The sequence below is a fragment of the Balaenoptera physalus genome (genome assembly GCF_965194825.1).
Source record: "Balaenoptera physalus genome assembly, chromosome: 1".
Taxonomy (NCBI): Eukaryota; Metazoa; Chordata; class Mammalia; order Artiodactyla; family Balaenopteridae; genus Balaenoptera; species Balaenoptera physalus.
This window is the reverse complement of record NC_138882.1, coordinates 122,611,438-122,632,997: the sequence shown is the minus strand read 5'-3', so window position 1 is coordinate 122,632,997 and position 21,560 is coordinate 122,611,438. Positions and strand designations below refer to the sequence as shown.

Sequence of the window (21,560 nt, the reverse complement as noted above, 5' to 3'; positions counted from 1 at the left end):
AAGTTATAAAATTCTACTGAGATATTTAATGTTTAACAAGCAGATATCATTTCATACCCATTAGATTATCAAAAATTAGAAAGTAAAAATTAAACTAACACATTTTGTTGAGGATATGGATCATCAAGGATAGAGTGGTAGTATAAACTGGCACAACCATTTATTGAGCCACTTATTATTTAGTTAAGTTGAAAACGTGCATACCCTATCATCTAGGGATCCACTCCTAGCTCTACTGTCTGGCAACAAGACAGAACATTTGAATTCAGGACCAAATGGAAAATCTTTAGCATATGGTTCTGGTAGATATAATATCCTCTGAGAAAAAGCTTCAGTGAACAATTAAGGAAGTAAAGTACATTTCAAAGAGCGTTTCAAAAATTGCCTGGGTCATTAGTTTTATGACTATAAATTTACTTTAAGTGTTATCACAAAATCCTTTAGGGAACATCTTCAGTCAAACATGACTTGGATGGCCTAGAAAATCCACAGCATCCCTAGACAGAGAGCAAGTTTGGAGAGAAAGCACGTACATGTGATTTGTAGTGAATGAGTACACTATGTGAATTCATAGTGTATCCATCTGTCCATATAGATACTAGTCAAATAAGTTAATGTGTTTCTTTCTATAATTTGATCATTTAAATATATATGTCTCACAAAAAGTTTAAAAATTTTTTAACAGTGTAGTGAAAGAGTGGGTCAATTATAATGTTCACTTGTAACCAAGACGATAAAGAATTAACTAATAAAAAATTGTAAGCAGAGGACAGAAGAGTAAATGTAAGTAGTATTGCAATAAGAATAGCCTTTATTGCCTATTAAATTTTCAACCACTCATTCTTGTGTGACTTTGTGCAAGACTAATTAATATCTTAGAAAACAAAAGTAGGCCCATTTGTGCCGTTAAGTGGTCCCATCCACTGAACTACACAAATAACAGTTATAGTAATTAAAGTTGTTTTTTTATACCCACTGTCATTTTAAGGTTACAGTGAATTTGCTTTGAACAAACATGTTTGAATATGGTGAAGCAAAGTGTCTCTTCAGCAAAGTGAACACAATTGCTCTTCAGATTAAAGGGGTAGAAATACGATATTTCATTAATACATTTCCAGAGTAGGGTTTTGACTGGTTAAAAAAATATATGTATCCAAAGAATTAATTGTAATCATTGTATAAAACACTTTTGAATATGTGTTTTTCATTCTATTCCTATGTGTGAATATCTAATGAACATGTATGGGTTGGTAACTTCTTGTGTGTATGTTATTTTATGTGTTATTTAATCTGTTTAATTTATTCTTTTTGATCAAGCACGCAAATCATCAGAAGCATCTGGTAGGAAACCACTTTTTACAGAATAATTTGTTTGCTTTGTTGCTATAAGTTGGATTTTATGAGGCATTTTGTAGCAACTAGAATATTTTATATTAATTTACTGAAAATATTTGTACTACAGCATGTATGTGTGTGGGGGGGTATACTTAGAAATAACAAGTATAGAGTTCTAAAGAGGTGAGTATTTGAAGTAGGGGTGGCAGAAGACAGTATTACAGTCCACTAGATTTACACTTCCTAGAGGTTTTGGAAGAGATTGTACTGTTATTTGTTGATAGAACTTGGTATTTTCATAACTAATTTACCTCCATTCCCATCCTGTTTTGTGCTTTCTAACATACACTAAATAACCTAAATAGAATAATGCTTTTATTTAGGTAAAGAATGAAGATGAAAATAATTTAATTACAAAGAGATTAGGGGGCCCATGAATTATAATCTGCTCAGTAAAAAAATATTTTAACTTATTACAAAAAAAGATACTATTAAGAAACAACTGCTTATAGTACCTAATACTTGCTCTTTCCCTAATAGAAAATTTTAGAGGAACAGCTCCTTCTCTTATTCCCTAAATGGATAGCCATCAAGATTTAAAATATTCAGACCTGTAGCCCCACTGTTCTTCCTCCTTACTCTATCTGGCTCCCCTCTTTCTTTAGCAAGTGATCTTGCCTCCTATTTCCCAGAAGAAATGGAGTACAGCAATTGTGAATAACTCAGTTTACTCCTGTGCCTTTCCACATACTGAAAAGCGTCGCTGTGGCAAGCAGCTACCTCCCTGCTTGGGCACTTTCTTGCCCATACACTTCACCTCCCACCGCTGCTGTACACTTTTACCCTATGCTGCAGCTATTTCAGGTCTGTTGACATTTCCTGAGTAAACCATGCTCTTTCCTTTATGCATTTGATTCAAGATCATCCCAGCCTATCTTTGTCTTCAACTTCATCTGCCAGAGGAACTGTTTATCCTTCAAGATTCAGCACAAATGCTGCATCATCTTTTATGCCTTACCTTACTACCCAAGAATTTCCTCTTTTGAGCTCGAATAGCACCTGTAGATTTCTTAGTTGTAATCCTTGTCACATTCTATTACAGTGGTTCATCTATTTCCCCTTTAGCTTCAGAGTGTCTTTCCTACAGTAGAGTTTTGAAAAAGAACAGAAGTCCAGAGATGGCATTGCAGTAGTTATAGGATGTGTATTTCAGTATATGCTACTTAATATTATTAGCGCTATTGCTATGAGGAGTTAAATTTTTTGTTAGCTGTTTTAAGGAAAATTAGAATGGTATTGATTTTGGCGCTGAACAGTAATTATTGATTTTATTTCCTAACCATTTAATTTTAAAATATTCTATTTGAATACGTTCAAATAATCATTTCTACATTAATGTTTTAGTCTGTACATGATATTCTGTAAAAATGTGTATAAGTGATTTCATGCTAATATGCTGTTTTTATGAGTGTCATTTAATCATTGTTTAATTTATTTTTCGGATACAAGCTTGCTCCTCTTCAGAAGTATCTGGTAGGCAATTACTTTTAATAAAACAAATGTTACCTTTTAAAACTTTTTATTTGGTTGTTTGCAAGTTGTTATGCTCCTCTTAAAGTTATATTTTTATAAAATATTCTGAGTTAATAAAATATTTTAGTTGATGGGAGAAATGGTTTATTTAGTTTTATGTTGAGTTTTATCCACAAAAATTATTTATATAGCAGTTTCTTGTGTGATATTTTAGAAACAACAAATATAGCACTGTGAAATAGTGGGAGCTGTACAGGGTAGCATAAGACAGATTAATACACACCACTTAAATTAGATAACCCAGGTTAATGAAAGGTTTTTGAAAGAAAAATATAGTTGTAAATTTTGAGTAAAACAGCTAATATTTTAATTGGGTATTTACCCTAGGAAGTTTATATTCTATTTCGTTCTGTTTTCTATTTGTTTCCCTTGTATTTTCTGACATCCATTAAAAGAAGTTAAATAAAATTGTGCTTTTATTGTAAAAGAGGTGTCAAAGAGAGAGGTGACATTTATCACATTACAAAGAAAACTGGAGAATTCAATATCTGGCGTAGTTATAATCTGTACAGTAATAGATTTCTAAACCCTTCTTATAAAACATGAATGATAACCTCCTTTAAGCTTCGCATAATGGCACACTGTAATGAACAACATGCCCTTTTTATAATCAGTAGCAATCTAGAATCTAGCAGCAACACAGAACCAAAAATTGCCCAGTAAATAAATTTACTAACTATAATTAGTGAAACATTGCAGAATTATCTGAATAACATGGAGTAAAGATATGCCATACTTGAATTTTTAATAAATTTTCCTAATGTTTAAAATGAACTCTCTAATTTTTAACAATGTCGTGTGTATAAATATACTCAAAGATATTTTGAGGGTGGTAAGATTTAAGTTTTTTTTAATGTACTTGTAGATATGCATAAAAATTATCACTTTGTTTCTTCTTTCTTCATCTCATGAATGTGGGTAAATATTTCTACAAACCAACCCTGGGTGAACATATAGATTCCTTTGGTATTTCTTAAACTGAAGAGAAAATAAATTTATGTGGAAAATAAATGTAATTGAAGTATATACTTCTGGGAAGAAATTGAGGTAATTTTTGGTGTGTCCTCATTTTTTTAGTACGTAGTTTGCTCCATTATTGACCAGTACAGAACAAAATATATTTGCAGAAAAATCCTTTGTTGAGATATTTTTTCCTAAGGAGTGTTACTAATCACTGTGTCTTTAGATAGGTACTGATGATTACTAAGAAGCATTAGAACCAATATTATAACTCATATGTGTTGAGCTCCAAAACCTGTGGTTGTTGCAGGATATCACAAGGGTTTAAATTGAGTGTAAGTGTAGATATGGCTTATATACGAACACAACAAGAAAACAATTGAGAACTTCAAGTATATGCTTTATAGGGAACTCCAGATTAAATGTGCTGCAGTGTTTGAATTTGGCTGTCTCCCACCACTCGTTTTATTAATTAGTTGCCAACACCTTATGTCAGTGGATATAAACTTTAAAAATAACTAGAGAAAAGCATTTAGAAAGTTAAATTCACCACTGTGTAAAAATAATAAAATCCAAAGCAAATACATGTGGTTCTAGATTGCCTATTGTTTTAGAGTTATTCGTAATCTAGCATGTTATAAAATATTTTATTTTTTGTGTTTATATTTATAAGGTATATATTTTGGTTAACCAATATTTTTACAAAGAGTTAACTGTGTTCATCTTTGCATCTAAATAGTACACATATAAACCAGACATTTCATGTGTATATGTATACTTATGTGACAAAAAGTGTTGCAGGAACAGAGTTTTCTTTGTGGAATTATTTAATGACATTATAATTAATGCTTATCCTTACTCTAAAAGGGAATCTATTTGTTGAAATAATTTGCAAAATTTAACATCTTTAATTCATACCATTTCTGATAATTTTCATATAAGACCTTTATGAGAACTGTTATTTACTTTCTACAGTGTTACTTGACAGTAAACTCAGAATACTGATGAGTACAGAGAGTATTTCAAAGATTTTCCTGAATATCCTATTAGTGTATGAAATTCAGTAGTACTTAAAATTTTTCCTTTAGTTTATTCACCAAGCAGGAAAAAAGGAAATTTTCCTTCAACTTACCATCTTTGGCAAATACTGCCAGTCCTTCCTTTGACCAGTTACTTTTTTCTTAACTCAAGATCCAATTAGCAAGAAGTGACAGGAGAAGCTGAAACAGGATGTTAGGGATTTTTTCCTTTTCCTGATTTTCTTCCATGTCTTCAAATTATCTGTAGTCATGCAGGCATCTGGAGAGTTTATGCTGCAACTTGATGTGCAAGTTCTATAGATAGAAAATAACTAAAAATATTTTTCAAAAGAAATCAGAGGTATATTTTGGGAATCACAAGTTGTTTCTTAAAAGCCACAGTTGCATTTAGCAATAAATTATGTTTTTAATTTATTTTATAGCTGTTGTTTCCAAGTCAATGGCATGTGCAGATGTCTGTTTCATGCAAAAAAAAAAAAAAGATCTTATAAAACCACTCTTCTTCAGTTGTAACTAGTATATTAACTTTTTAGAAGTAGAATGACTTGAACCTTCCTAAACTCAAAGAAAATGTAATAATTTTCCACCCCCAAATCCACCCCCAGGAAGAATTAGATCATATTTGCATAATTAGTTGCAATTATTTGATTCATTGTTTTGGTGAATGAGATTTTCATACAATGGAAAGATTCTAATTTTAAAAATTATTTTTCTCAAATTTTCTAAAATAGGTATTTTGAGAGTATTTTGCAAAATACAAGTGACAGTTTATATAAAGTAGTAAAATAATATCTTCAGAAATGCACACTAGTGTTACATAAAAACTAATGTCTGCTGTTGGTACCTGTTAACACCATTTTGAAATCCCAAAGCACTTAAAATGCCAGCAGCTTTCTTGTTTAACAGTATTCTGCCAAAGGTACTTCAGTGGGGGTAAAGGAGGAAATTATAATATATGTTACATGCCTCAGTTTAATACTACTGCATCATTAGAAGATCTTATTAAAGTATTTGTGAACCCCTCATTGAACTTTTGTCTTTTTATCATCATTATCATCATTCTTATTATTACTTCTGAAATAAATGCCACTGTGCCATTTGTTTAGCCTTTTACTATTTCAACACTATTTAAATCCTATTTTCATCTTTATTTATAGATTCAGATATGAGAGGAATATTGGGAACTCCCCACCCCCAAAAAAAAAGGAAGGCTAAAATAATTACTTCTTGTGTAGTTAGGTTTTGCTCTCTCAAACCTAACTATGGGAAAAATAATACATTTTGTTAATGCCATTTCATCTCTCTGGAATTTTTTTCCTATTTGTTTATAAACCCTGAAGTTATTTTGTAAACAGAAGTCATTGTTAATAGCTTTGTGGGAAGACAATGAAAAAGAGGAATCCTTTTAAATGATTCATCATTTATCAAATCTAAAACTTCAAACCACAGCTCCATAAAATAATGTGGCTATTATTGATCACTATATAAACATCTGATTTTGAATTGCTTTACTTTAGTTTATATTATAAATTAGGCATTCAGGCATTTCGTTTGCTCCAAATTTAGAATGAGAGTTTTAAGCTGTTTGGGTTTTTTGGTTGTGGTTTGTTCTGTTTTATTTTTAAGTCTTTGTGGCTATTCTTTGTGTTAGTCTGTAGTTTTTCCCTTTCTCTTTACCTTTAGTAGAGAGGATACAAATCTAATAATATAAATCCTTATACCTGAAAACAGCCCTTTATCAAAGTCAGTTATTTTTGAAACTCCACAAATCAACAAATTGACATTCTCCAGATTTTTTACTTCTTATTTTAAAGGCTCTGTTAATATCTGCTGGCTTATTTATTTACAATAAGTATTTTGTCCTATATTGATTTCTAACTTTTTTCATTACTTTCAGGTATGTTTTCAGGAACAGTATTTTTATTATTAAATTTGAAATTATCAAAGTGACCTCCATAGAGAACAGTATTAGATATTCTTAGAAACTGGAGAAACTGTTTGCTTCTTCTTTAGAGTAACTAAATAGCTCTCTAGTATATCATGGTTGTGAATACACGTTTCACAGCAACCATAGTTGACTTAAGTCTGTGTTTTTTAAGCAAGTATATTTATGTGTAATGTATTTATGTATGTAGTATAAATATTCTTAGAAGTCAAAATTTGTTTTTGTTTTTGTTTTTTTAATATATTTTCAGTGAAAGAGTTTCTAGCCAAAGCCAAAGAAGACTTTTTAAAAAAATGGGAAAATCCTGCTCCGGTAAGGAACATTTAAAATTTTCTATGATTTAAAAATCTTGCTTTAAGTAAAATCATGATTCTCACCTAAATAATTTAGTACTTCAGAAAGTTTAATTTTCAAGTAGTGTTAATGAATATAAGCTGAACGTGAGAATTTTGCCATAACATTATGTTTTGATTTATTAATAATTTTATGTATACCTAAATTGGAGAAGGAACTAATTTCTGATGTAATACCTGATTATACATTTTGATACTAATTCCAAGTTGCTACAAACTCTTGATATTTTCTAATATTCTAGTAATTTTGATTTATGCCTTTGATAGCATATTTATTATTTTTATTAATTATGACAATTAGGGATCATATTATACAGTTTCAAATTCTGAATCACAAATACTTGGCTACTGACAACATACTAAGTACTCTAGGATCCTTTCATAAATGTTTTGATGGGTTAAGTTCTATATAATTTAAGTACTTTAGATCTTAACTAAGATCTAAAAATTGTATATAAAAAGAGCCATCTACACTTGCCAAAAACTCTTTTTGAATTTATTTTTATAAATAATTAATGACCTTTAATAGTAGGTGAAATTTTGAAAACTTTTTTCCTAGCATAAAAATCCTTTTGAAGTATTTTTTTCACTAAAAAATATTTAATTCTAAATAAAATGTTATGTTTTATGAAGATGCCATCATTACCAAGATTTAGAGTATGAGCTATATAATTTATGAGGAAGATGGCATATTCGTATGAAAAGCAGTGACTAGCAGAAAGAGATGTTTTGTTGTCTATTAATGATGTTTATTTTCATTATTTAGTTGGGAACTTTATTAAACATTTCAATCCATTGTTGTTGATGAAACCAAAAATTAAATATTAATCCATAAAATTAAATAATTAATTCAATCAGAATTATAAGGACTTTTTCTTTCTGTATTCATATAGAATCTCATGGCAATTTAAAATTATTAGAAATAAGAATGAAAACAAGTTTTATAAATAAAAACTTAGAGTTACTTGCTTTCTCCTTAATGATTCAGTAAGAAGCTATGATGTGTCTCCAAAGGCAAGGTTGATTTGCAAAAGATCAAGTCCAACTACAGTGAATTCCGGTAGCAATCCAAATTCCTCACTTATAAAAGAACCATATTGCATCACATTTTTCTCAAGCTTAATGCTATACAGAATGGCCCTTGGAAATATTTTTTCCAAGATTTTCATGAAGATGTTTATAATGAAAACCTATTAAACAAATGGGTTAGCAATTACTATTTGGTGCCACTTAGCACATAATTTGTTCCTAGTAATTTTCATTTTGTTGTGGCAGCAACAAATTCAATAGATTGATGCCTCCAATTCTTTGCTTCTATGCTATAGTCAAAGCCAAACAAAGATGTTTGCTTGTAACAAAGCATCTTTCAAGGATAAAGAGAGTGATTATTCTTCTGGGACTCCGACTTTTGGTTATCTTTGTGGGAGTGAGGAACTCTTTTTTACCTTATTGTTACTTTTTTAGGTAATACTGGGTTATTATCACATCAGAGAGAGAAAACCATTAGTATCTCTCATGCTGTTATTATCTAGTTCATATAAGGATAGAAATGTTTCTTCAGAGGTAACTCTAGTGAAAGGACTCTGATCCTCAGCTTATCTATTCATTATAATTATTTGTAAGTGCACTAAGACTGGCTTCCGTGATTGCATACTTCTGGTCAGTTTGTAATTATTAAAATATGGAGCTAATTTATTAGAAGTCCAATACTATGAATCCATATTAGAATATGACCTTTCATATTTAAACTGAGGATCTTACTTCCTCACATTACTATTATACTTTGTTTTACGATGTAAGTCTCTTCTCAAATATTAGATCCTTTCTTATTCAAAGGGAAAAATAGAACCAATAATCTGCAATTTCAGTAGTCTCTTTGTATTGTTTTTAAATGGATAGTTATAAATTACCTATTCTGATAGCATATCATTAAATCTATTATAGTTTTCATAGTCTTCTTATAAAAATTTCTAATTTTAAAGTTTATTTTTTCATGTATATGTAGAATAATGCTGGGCTGGAAGATTTTGAAAGGAAAAAAACCCTTGGAACAGGTTCATTTGGAAGAGTCATGTTGGTGAAACATAAAGCCACTGAACAGTATTATGCAATGAAGATCTTAGATAAGCAGAAGGTTAGTGTATTCATTGGTTTGGGTTTTTTTTTTTTTGGAATTTAAAAAAAAATTTTACATTTTAAATTGAAATATAGTTGATTTACAATGTTGTGTTAGCTTCAGGTATACAGCAAAGTGATTCAGTTATATACATTCATATTCTTTATTAGATTCTTTTCCATTATAGGTTATTACAAGATATTGAGTATAGTTCTTTGTGCTATACAGGTTCTTGTTGGTTATCTATTGTATATATAGTGGTGTGTATATTTTAATCCCAAACTCCCAATTTATCCCTCCTCCTCAACCTTTGCTTTTGGTAACTATAAATTTGCTTTCTATGTCTGTGAGTCTATTTCTGTTTTGTAAATAAATTCATTTGTATCATTTGTTTAGATTCCACATATAAGTGATATCATATGATATTTGTCTTTCTCTGTCTTGCCTACTTCACTTATTATGATAATCTCTAAGCAGAATACTCTTTAACATAAATTGCAGCAATATTTTTTGGCCCCATCTCCTAGAGTAATGGAAATAAAAACAAAAATAAACAAATGGGATCTAATTAAACTTAAAAGCTTTTGCACAGCAAAGGAAACCATAAACAAAATGAAAAGACAACCTACTACAGAGTGGTAGAAAATATTTGCAAATGATACGACTGACAAGGGATTAATTTCCAAAATATACAAACAGTTTATTACAGCTCAATATCAAGAAAACAAACAGCCTAATCAAAAAATGGGTGGAAGATGTAAATAGACATTCCTCCAAAGAAGACATACCAATGGCCAACAGGCACATGAAAAGATGCTCAATACTGCTAATTATTAGAGAAATGCAAATCAAAACTACAATGAGGTATCACCTCACACTGGTCAGAATGACCATCATCAAAAAGTCTACAAGTAATAAATGCTGGAGAGGGTGTAGAGAAAAAGGAACCCTCCTACACTGCTGGTAAGAATGTAAATTGGTACAGCCAATATGGAGAACAGTATGGAGGTTCCTTAAAAAACCAAAAATAGAGCTACCACAGGATCCTGCAATCCCCCTCCTGGGCGTATATCCAGAGAAAACCATAATTCGAAAAGGTACATGCACCCTAATAGTTATAACAGCACAATTTACAGTAGCCAAGACATGGAAGAAACCTAAATGTCCATCAACAGATAAATGGATAAAGAAGATGTGTATATATACACAATGGAATATTACTCAGCCATAAAAAAGAATGAAATAATGCCTTTTGTAGCAACATGGATGGACCTAGGGATTATCATGCTAAGTAAAGCAGTCAGACAGAGAAAGACAAATATCACATAATATTGCTTATATGTGAAATCTAAAAAAATGATAATAGTGTATTCATTGTTATTTACCTGAAGAGTAAATTTTATCTGCTAGATTATTAAACACATGCAATAGAATAACTTACCATTGACACCTTCAGATAATTTTATTGTTGCGTTTAATTTGCATTCCTCTTTATTGTGACTATATGACACACACAATTAATAGTTTGAGTGTAGGGGGGTACATTATTATTTCAATAATTATTTATACATAATAGGTATATATATGTTTGCTAACAAAATATTGAATTCTATATGTAAAGAACAGGCATCTCTATTACATTCTGCCTTGTGGAAAAATGCAGGGACCAATTACTTGATCCTTAGATTGAGGTAACAGAAATATAGTGATTTATTTTATGACTTATTTTAATTGATAGTTGAAGCCCTGTTGTTTAACATGATTGAGTTGTTTAATTTAAAATGTAAGTTAAAGCAGGGGAAAATTTGAAAACCTGCATACTGTAACAAATATCAAATCATTATATTATACACCTCAAACTAATAATGTTACATGTCAGTTATAGCTAAAAGAAATTAATTAATTAAAAAATGAATTTTAAGCATTTATCATATATTAGTGTTATCTAATGAATCAAGGTGTCTGAATTATTCACGCTTTAAATACTAAGCTTCTGTTTTCCTAGTAATCACGATTAAGGGAAAGTAAAAGAAAAATGGCAAATCTTGATTTGTTATCTTACAGATATTATGTACTCAAGAATGACATTTTTGCTTGCTGGGATACAGATAGGAAAATGTGGAGGAAACAGTACTGAATGAGTAATCAGGGTTACAGATGGTGGGTAAACTAGTGCTATCCAATAGAAATATAATGTGAGGCACATATGTCATTTTGAGTTTTTTAGTAGCTACATTTTTTAAAAAGTAAAAAGAAATAGTTAAAATTATTCTTAATTAACAGATCTTCATTTAGCCCAAGGTATCTAAAATACTATCACTGCCACATGTAATTAATATAAAAATTACTGAGATGTTTCATACTCTTTTTTTCATACCAAGTTTTCAAAATCTGATGTTTATTTTACATTTACAGTATACCTCCATTCAAATTAGCCACATTTCGAGTGTTAAATAACCACATGTGGCTAGTGGCTACCATATTGGACAGCACAGCATTAGACTGGTCTGAGGTTTTAGTCCAACCTCTATTTTAAAACAAAAAACAAAACTAACCTCTAACATGAAAAGTAGTAATGGATTAAGTCTCTCTAAAATTAAATACACCCATACACACATTTGTGCATCTTTGTCTACTGCCGTCTTTCACTTTATCGCTTCTAACCATGCTTCTTGAAAAAATAGTTTAATCACTATCCGCTAACTCACTTCCTTTTAATTCTTCAACCCACAACAATTTAGCTGCCTCCTTGTTTATCTCCTGCTTCTTGCAACTCTACTGAAATGGCACTACCATGGGTCACCAATCCAGTGACTTAATCACCAAGTCCACTGGACTCTTTTTGCTCATCTTATGTGACTTTTTTAGAGCCTATGACTGTAGTGATGCTCCCTTGAAACTGTCTTGTCCCTGGACTTCTGGAACCCCATGCTCCTAATTATAGTATTTCCTCTCTGGGCTCTTCTTTTTCATGTGCCTTTTCCTGTTTTGTTCTGTTTTTTCCTTCTGTCTGCTCTTTAAAGATTGCTAATCTCAATCTCTGGACTATCCACTCTTCCTGTTTTCTTGTTCTATACCCTCTCCCTGTGTACTCTAATCCAAGCTTCAGCTCATCCTTGAACTCTACACTTCTGATTTGTACAGTCTGAGCATGGAGCTCTTAGAGATCAACTAGTCCTTACCCTAATTATCTAGATGAGGTAATTGGATCTTAGAGAGGGTAAGTGACCAGCATACTTGTATTGCTAGCACAAAAACAAAATGTCTCAAATTTGCTTGCTTGCTTGTTTGTTTGAAGCATAATAGACTTACAATATTATATTAGTTACAGGTGTACAACATAATGATTTGATATTTCTATACATTACAAAATGATCACCATGACAAGTCTAGTTACTATCTGTCACTATACAAAGTTATCATAATATTATTGACTATATTTCCTATGCTGTATTTTATACCTGTGGTTCATTTATTTTGTAACTCTTAATTTATCCTGTAAACTCTTAAAGTTCGTATCTCTTAATCTCCCTTACCTATATCACTCATCACCCCACACCTCCTCCCCTCTGAGTTCTCTGTATCTATGAGTCTGTTTCTGTTTTGTTATGTTTGTTCACTTGTTTTTTAGATTCTACATATAAGAGAAATCATATGGTGTTTTCCTTTGTCTGACTTATTTTACTCAGCATAATACCCTCATACCCTCTAAGTCCATCTATGTTGTCACAAATGGCAAGATTTCCTTCTTTTTTTATGGCTGACTATATTCCATTTTATATTCCATCTTCTTATCAATCCATCTGTTAATGGACACTTAGGTTGCTTCCATATCTTGGCTATCGTAAATAACACTGCAGTGAACATAGGGGTGCATATATCTTTTTGAATTGGTGTTTTTATGTTCTTTGGAAAAATACCCAGAAGTGGAATTGCTGGATTATATGGTAGTTCTACTTTTAATTATTTGAGGAACCTCCATACTGTTTTCCAGAGTGACTGTACCAGTTTACATTCCTACCAACAGTGCATGAGGGTTCCATTTTCTCCACGTCCTTGCCAACACTTGTCATTTGTGTCTTTTTGATAGTAGCCATTCAAACAGGTGTAGGGTTGTATCTCATTGTAGTTTTGATTTGCATTTCCCTGATAATAAGTGATGTTGAGCATTTTTTCATGTGCCTGTTGACCATCTGTATGTCATCTTTAGAAAAATGTCTATTCAGGTCCTCTGCCCATCTTTCAATAGGGTTGTTTTTTGATGTTGAGTTGTACGAGTTTTTTGTATATCTTGGATATTAACCCTTTATCAGATACATTGTTTGCAGTTATTTTCTCCCATTCAGTTGGATGCCTTTTTGTTTTGTTCATAGTTTCCTTCACTGTGCAGAAGTATTTTAGTTTAAGGCAGTCCCGTTTGTTTACTTTTGTTTTTGTTTCCCTTGCTTGAGGAGACATATCCAAAAAAACATTGTTAAGACAAGTGTCAAAGAGCATACTGCCTATGTTTTCTTCTAGGAATTTTATAGTTTCAGATCTTACATTTAAGTCTTTAATCCATTTTGAGTTTATGTTTGTATATGGTGTGAGAAAATAACCCAGTTTGATTCTTTTGCATATAGCTGTTCAGTTTTTCCAGCACCGTTTATCAAAGAGACTATCTTTTCTCCATTGTATATTCTTGCCTTGTTTGTTGTAGATTAATTGACCATATAAGCATGGGTTTCTTTCTGGGCTTTCTAGTCTGTTTCATTGGTCTATGTGTCTGTTTTTATACTAGTTTCATACTGTTTTGATGACTGTAGGTTTGTAGTATACTTTGAAATCAGCAGGCATGATACCTGCAGCTTTGTTCTTCTTTCTCAAGATTGTTTTGGCTATTCAGGATCGTGTTTACATATATATTCTAGAATTACTTGTTCTAGTTCTGTGAAAAATGCCATTGGTATTTTGATAGAGATTGCATTGAATCTGCAGATTGCTGTGGGTAGTATGGCCATTTTAAGAATATTAAGTCTTCCAATCCATGAGCTCAGTGTATCTTTCCATTTGTTTGTTTCATTTTTAATTTATTTCATCAATGTGTTTTAGTTTTCCGAGTACAGGTTTTTACCTCCTTGGTTAGATTTATTTCTAAGTGTTTTATTCTTTTTGATGCAGTTGTAAGTGGGATTGTTTAAATTTCTCTGATAGTTTGTTGTTAGTGTATTAAAACACAAAAGATTTCTATACATTAATTTTGTGTCCTGAAACCTTACTGAAATCATTTATTAGTTATAATAGGCTTTTTTGTGGCATCTAAAAACATTAAATGTTTAGCAGGGGGGAAGTAAGAATGCAGAGTCATTAGAATGCATTCAAACTTAAGAGATTATCAACTTAAATAACCACATATATGTATAGGTTGTTATATATAAACCTCCTGGTAGCCACAAACCAAAAATCTATAATAGATACACACACAAAAAAGAGAAAGGAATCCAAACATAACACTAAAGATAGACATCAGATCACAAGGGAAGAGAGCAAAAGAAAAAGAAACAAACAAACAAACAAAAAAAACTACCAAAAAAACCCACCTGAAAACAGTTACCAAAATGATAATAAGTACGTATCTACCAATAATTACTTTAAATGTAAATGGACTAAATGCTGTAGTCAAAAGATAGAGTGGCTGAGTGAATAAAAAAACAAGACCCATATATATGTTGCCTACAAGAGACTCACTTCACATCTAAAGACACACGCAGACTGAAAGTGAGGGTATGGAAAAAGGTATTCCATGCAAATGAAAATGAAAAGAAAGCTGTGGTAGCAATACTTATATCAGACAAAATAGACTTTAAAACAAAGACCATAACAAGAGACAAAGAAGAACATTACATAATGATAAAGGGGTCAATGCCAGAAGAAGTAATAATAATTATAAATATATATGCACCCACCATAGGAGCAGCGAAATACATATAGCAAATATTAACAAACATAAAGGGAGAAATTGATAGTAACATATTAATAGTAGGGGACTTTAATATTCCACTTACATCAATGGACAGATCGAGATAGAAAATCAATAAAGAAACACTGCCCTTAAGTGACACATTATATTAGATGGGTTTAATAGCTATATATAGAAAATTCCATCCCAAAGCATCAGAATACACATTCTTTTTCAAGCACACATGGAAATTCTCCAGGGTAGATCAATGCTAGGCTACAAAACAAGTCTTAATAAATTTAAGAATACTGAAATCATATCAAGCATCTTTTCCAACTACAATTATATGAGACTAGAAATCAACAACAACAACAAAGTACAAAAAACACAAACACATGGAAGCTAAACATAATGCTACTGAGCAACCATTGGGTCACTGAAGAAATTAAAGTGGAAATCAGAAAATACCTGGAGACAAATGAAAATGAAATGCAATGATCCAAACTCTGTGGGACACAGTAGAAGCATCTCTAAGAGGGAAGTTTGTAGTGATACAAGCCTCCCTCAGGAAACAAGAAAAATCTCAAATAAACAACCTAATCTTACACCTAAAAGAACTAGAAAAAGAAGAATAAACAAAACCCAAAGTTAGTAGAAGAAAAGAAACCATAAAGATCAGAGCAGAAATAAATGAAAGAGAGACTGAAAAAAACAATAGAAAACATCAATGAAACTAAGAGCTGGTTCTTTAAAAGATAAGAACCTTTAACCAGACTCATCAAATAAAAAGGAGAAAGGGCCCAAATAAATAAAATCAGAAATGAAAAAGAAGAAGTTACAACTGACACCACAGAAATACAAAGGATCATAAGAGATTACTACGAACAATTACATGCCAACTAATTGGACAAACTAGAAGAAATGGATAAATTCCTAGAAGAGTACACTCTCTCAAGACTGAATCAGGAAGAAATAGAAAATATGAACAGACCAACTACCAGTAATGAAATTGAATCAGTAATTTAAAAAAAAAACCTCCCAACAACAAAAGTTCAGGACCAAATGACTTCATGGGTGAATTCTACCAAACATTTAAAGAAGAGTTTACATCTGTCCTTCTCAAAGTATTCCAAAAAATTTCAGAGAAAGGAATGCTTGTGACCTCATTGAATGAGGCCAGCATCACCCTGATATCAAAACCGAAAAAAGACACCATAAAAAAGGAAAACTATAGGCCAATATCACTGATGAACACAGATGCAAAAATCCTCAACAAAATATTAGAAAACCAAATTCAATATATTAAAAAGATCATACACCACAATCAAGTGGAATTTATCCCTGGGATGCAAGGATGGTTCAGAATCCGCAAATCAATGAGTGTGATACACCACATTAACAGATTGAAGAATAAAAATCATATGATCATCTCAATAGATGTAGAAAAGGTTTTGACAAAAAAGCTTTTGACATGAACATCAATTTATGACAAAAACTTTCCACAAAGTAGGTGTAGAGGGAACAATACCTTAACATAATAAAGGCCAAAAATGACAAGCCTACAGCTAACACTCATACTCCCTGGTAAACTGAAAGCATTTCCTCTAAGATCAGGAATGAGATAAAGATACCCACTCTGTCCACTATTATGCAACATAGTATTGGAAGTCCCAGCCACAGCAAACGGACAAGAAAAAGAAATAAAAAGAATCCAAATTGGAAAGGAAAAAGTACAACTGTCACTGTTGGCAGATGACACAATACTATATCATATTTATATGTTTTTTTATTAAACCTATTATTAAAATGTTATTATCTGTATAGTCCCTAATATTTTTTGTTTCGTAAGATGTTAACAGAATGTACTCTAGTCATAAAATATTAAAAGGATTACAAAAAGATACCATTTTTATGCTTTAAAGTATTTAGGGAAGTTTCAAGTTCCTTTTTTGGTAAGATAGTGACTTGTCTAAGTTGCTGAGAAGATTAACTCATTGACTAAATCTTGGTGAAAGAGCATTTCTCAGAAGAATAGCTGCCATTTTAAGTCATTTCTACTGTGGCAATGTTCTGGATCTATTCATAATTAGGACAAAGTGTTTATGTTCTGAATTTTTTTCAAGTTTATTTACTGTAATTTGCTAAAGATAAGTAATAAAATAACACTCCATAATAACCTTTTTGCCATGAATCTTTCAATTAACTCTTTTTGGCTTCTATCTTATAGTGTATGGAGCATGGGGAAGAAAATCAGTGCAGAAATCAAGGAAATCACATTTCTTTATTCCTTACTATATGTCTAGCATTGCTAGGTACTTTATATTATTGTATCAGTGAATCTTCCCAACAACTTTGTGTGACATTAATTTCTTTTAAGCCCATAACCTATTTAAGTAATTTTTCCAAAGTCAGACAGCTAGTAAGATGAACTAGGAATTTGCACAAGCTTTGTCTGATTTCTATGCCTCCACTCCTTGTTTAATTTTTCCTTTGAAATGTATTTGTTATCCCTAAGATTCTTTCTACCACCACACAGTTTGGTCTCTCACTAATGTTCACTGGGCTTTCACAATAGCATCTTAATTAATTTTCACAACCCCACACTTTTCCCCCTGTACTAATTCACCCTCCTCGTTGCCAGTGAAGTTTTCTTACCATATCATATCATTTCACTTAGTCAAAAAGCTTCCTGATGTTTATTAAATGAAGCCAGAACTCTGCAGCCTACTTTCAAACACTTTATAATTTTCTTCCAGACTCCACTATAGGCTTATTTGACACTGTTTTCCTACATGTCCTCTATTCTCTACTTCTCTGATTGAAACTTGACTCACAGGAGTATTTGGTGCTCTGCTGGGTGGTGCAGGGTAATATGTGATGATACATGGCCTATCTTCTATATTAATATCTTCTCAAGTGTTTGGCTAAAAAAAAGTCAGCTGATAAATAATTATTTAGAAGTGCTTTTAAATATATGTATTTAAATTAACATAAATATTAAGAAGTAAATATAAATTTTATTTGAATTTTGAAAATAAAACATGGACTATATTCCCAGGGGTACTTGTTAATTTTCTCTGCCATTCTGGCATACTTCATTACCAAAGACTGTACTACTCCTCTGTGTTTTTCTAACCTTTGATATCTATCCATCTTTAAGACCCAGCTGAACTCTCACCTTTTTTAATAGATTATAATAACAATTGACATTTATTGAGCTTTTACTTTGTGTCAAGCACTGTGTTAATCACTTGACATGTATTGTGCTACACAGTCACTTTCAAAGTAGGTATTATAATTATCATCAGCATTTTATAGATAAAGAACCTTGGACTCAGAAAGATTATGTACTAGGCCTAATGTAAACATTTTCTCCTCTGAACAATTATAACATCATAACTCTTATTTGGCAGTTATTCATAAATTGCTATTCTCATATTTATGCATCATACTTTCAAGTAAATTTTATGGAGCATGAAGGGAGATACTCTCTTGTCCTTATCTCTACTGCACTTGTTGTGCCTTACATGTAGTAGATATGCATATTTAAAACTAAATTAAAATTTAATTAGTTAATTTTAAAAATTAATTTAAAAATTAACCAACATTATTTGCTTTGCCAGCTCATATGTCTTAGATTCATTTTAATTGTCATGCCCCCCAACATACACACACATTTGGCTTAAGGCTATAATGCAGAAAGCCTCTCTGTTACAGTTTTCATTACTTATTTCACAAGGTAACATATTGTCTATGCCTAACTAAAAACCCAGTATATCGTAATACATAAAAGTAAACACTGTGGTATATCCAAACAACGGAATGTTATTCAATGCTAAAAAAGAAAAAAATGAGCTATCTAGACATGAAAAGACATGGAGGAAACTTAAATACATAAACTAAGTGAAAGAAGCCAATCTGAAAAGGCTAAATATATACTATATGATTCCACCTATGGAACATTCTGGAAAAAGCAAAACAGTGGAGACAGTAAAAATATTAGTGGTTGCCTGGTTTTGATGGGGAAGGAGGGGTGAATAAGTGGGGCACAGAGGATTTTTAGGGCAGTGAAACTACTCTGTATATTATAATGGCGGATGCATGTCATTACACATTTGTCCAAAGCCATAGAATGTACAACACCAAGAGTGAACCCTAGTGAAATTAATGGGTGATAATCATGGGTCAATGTAGGTTCATTGATTGTAACAAATGTGCACTCTGGTGAAGAATGTTGATAATGGAGGAGACTATGCATGTGTGGAGGCAGGGGGTATATGGGAAATCTCTGTACTTTGTGTTCAGTTCTGCTGTGAACCTGAAACTGCTTAAAAAAAAGTCTATTAATAAAAAGTAAACACAAAGCAACAATAATTCTCCAGCTAATGTTATATAATTTATTGTGATAAGTATGGACTAATTGGTTCTGTAACCAGTTAGAATGTGGACAATAGTGATTCATTCACTTCATGTTTTCAGGTGAAAAAAAGCAGCTGAGGTCCAACGAGTTGAAATAACATCTCCAGTGTCACAAACTGGTTGAATAGAAGGTCTAGAGAACACAGGTCTTCTGACTCTTAGTCAATTATTCTTTACTCAGCATTATTTTTATACTATAATTTTATATCCTAATAATGGATGGTATCTTTGATAACCTTTCTTATTCATGTTCAACTTCTTGAGTTCTGTGACTACCCCACACTGACAATAAGCCTCTGTCAAGAAAAAATGCCACTTCCTAATGATTTACACATATACAAAACCCTGTTTTTCTTAAATTCAGAATAGAATCACATGTGGAATAGAATCACAGTCTTCATGAAGTCAAGATAAGTTTCTTTCCCTACTATGTACCTGATCGATTAGACAATCCAGTGGAAGCTTGATTAATCCTATATGACCTTATTTGTTATACAGACATAGTCATTTTTGTCAATATTTTGTGGCTGTGCAAATGTTCTTGTATTTATTCAGGTATTATGAAATTAACAGACTGTTCATTTTTACCTCCTGTTTTTTAGTTATTGACTTTTCCTCAATCTTTAATTTTCTTGCTTATCTTCTCAAGATTTAAAATCAATACCTACTTATTACAGTAATTTGTGCCAGCTGTTTTAGTGGACTATAAGTCATTAGGACCTAAGTATTTTCACGTATTAATTTTTTAAGTAATTTATTATGAGTCCCTTTTTTCTTAGCTCTGGCTTCTTTACTGAAAATTATAGTTAACCTTCCGAAGACCAAGTTTTAAACCTCTGTTAGGTTTTTCATTTGAATCTGATAAGCCTACTTGGTAGTTATTATTATTATCCTTATCTAAGCTAGAAATTTTGTTTATCCAAGTTCATTATTATATGGAAAACTATTTTTTCCTTTAAAAATTATAACAGCTTTTAAATTTTGTTCAAATACATTAAATATATAATCTTTTTGTGGTCAATTACAGGTTGTTAAACTGAAGCAAATAGAGCATACTTTGAATGAGAAAAGAATATTACAGGCGGTGAATTTTCCTTTTCTTGTTCGACTGGAGTATTCTTTTAAGGTAAATTTTACTTCTATCTAAATGAGATATTTTCAACTTCATATTTTTTAAATTACAAAGCTATAAGAGGATTCTAATCTATATGATAAACCTGGAGAAAATGAATAAACAAAAAAGTAATATATTTAGATTTTATGTAATTAAGTCCTGTTGTGCTTAAAAACTTAGGTGACATTTGAAAAGGTTTTGATTCTTATTGAGGGAATTGTTAAAGTTAATGTGTAATTAACTTTGTTAATGTGTAATTTTTCATGAAATGGTATTATAAAATCAAGTATTTTAATTTATCAAAATTCATAGTGACATCTTATTAAGCAAATCTTACACTCATACTAACAAATACACCCACATACCTTCTTCTCTTGAACCTTTGCTGCTGCAATCTCACTGTCATCTTTTACTTAGTAATTTGTGCTCTAGCCTTTTCATTTATTTGAAGCAGAACAATCTTTGGCCCTCTGCTCAAGTGCCTCATAAAGTTGCACAAGGTTTATTCTTTAAGTTGGCAGCTTTTCAGCTTTTTGGAATGATACTTGGCATCTCTCTACCAATTGATTAATATGGAACATTTTAGCCTTTTTCCTTTTTCCTCCTTTATTCTTTAAATCAAATGAAGATCTGTGTATTTAGGATGATGTTAAAAATCATTAATCTCTCTGACCTAATTTAGTACATAAAATGTAAATATACTAACTTTTTCAAATTGTTTTTTAACTTTTGCTTACACTATATAGC

The 21,560-nt window shown here is 31.3% G+C and overlaps 1 protein-coding gene across 8 annotated transcripts in view; it reads left to right on the top strand.

The window, feature by feature from the left end:
- Nucleotides 1-21,560, top strand: part of PRKACB (protein kinase cAMP-activated catalytic subunit beta) — a 148,656-nt gene that overhangs the window by 86,764 nt on the left and 40,332 nt on the right. For 4 of the 8 annotated variants that reach the window (XM_082410461.1, XM_082410463.1, XM_082410457.1 and 1 more), the window contains 3 exons: nt 7,124-7,185; nt 9,232-9,360; nt 20,727-20,825. In XM_082410461.1, the coding sequence (XP_082266587.1) occupies nt 7,124-7,185; nt 9,232-9,360; nt 20,727-20,825 (290 nt within the window). Of the gene's footprint in view, nt 1-1,317; nt 1,342-2,844; nt 2,869-2,921; nt 3,976-7,123; nt 7,186-9,231; nt 9,361-20,726; nt 20,826-21,560 lie in introns of those variants that run through there. The other 4 variants (XM_082410458.1, XM_082410460.1, XM_082410459.1 and 1 more) reach the window with 3 other exon arrangements.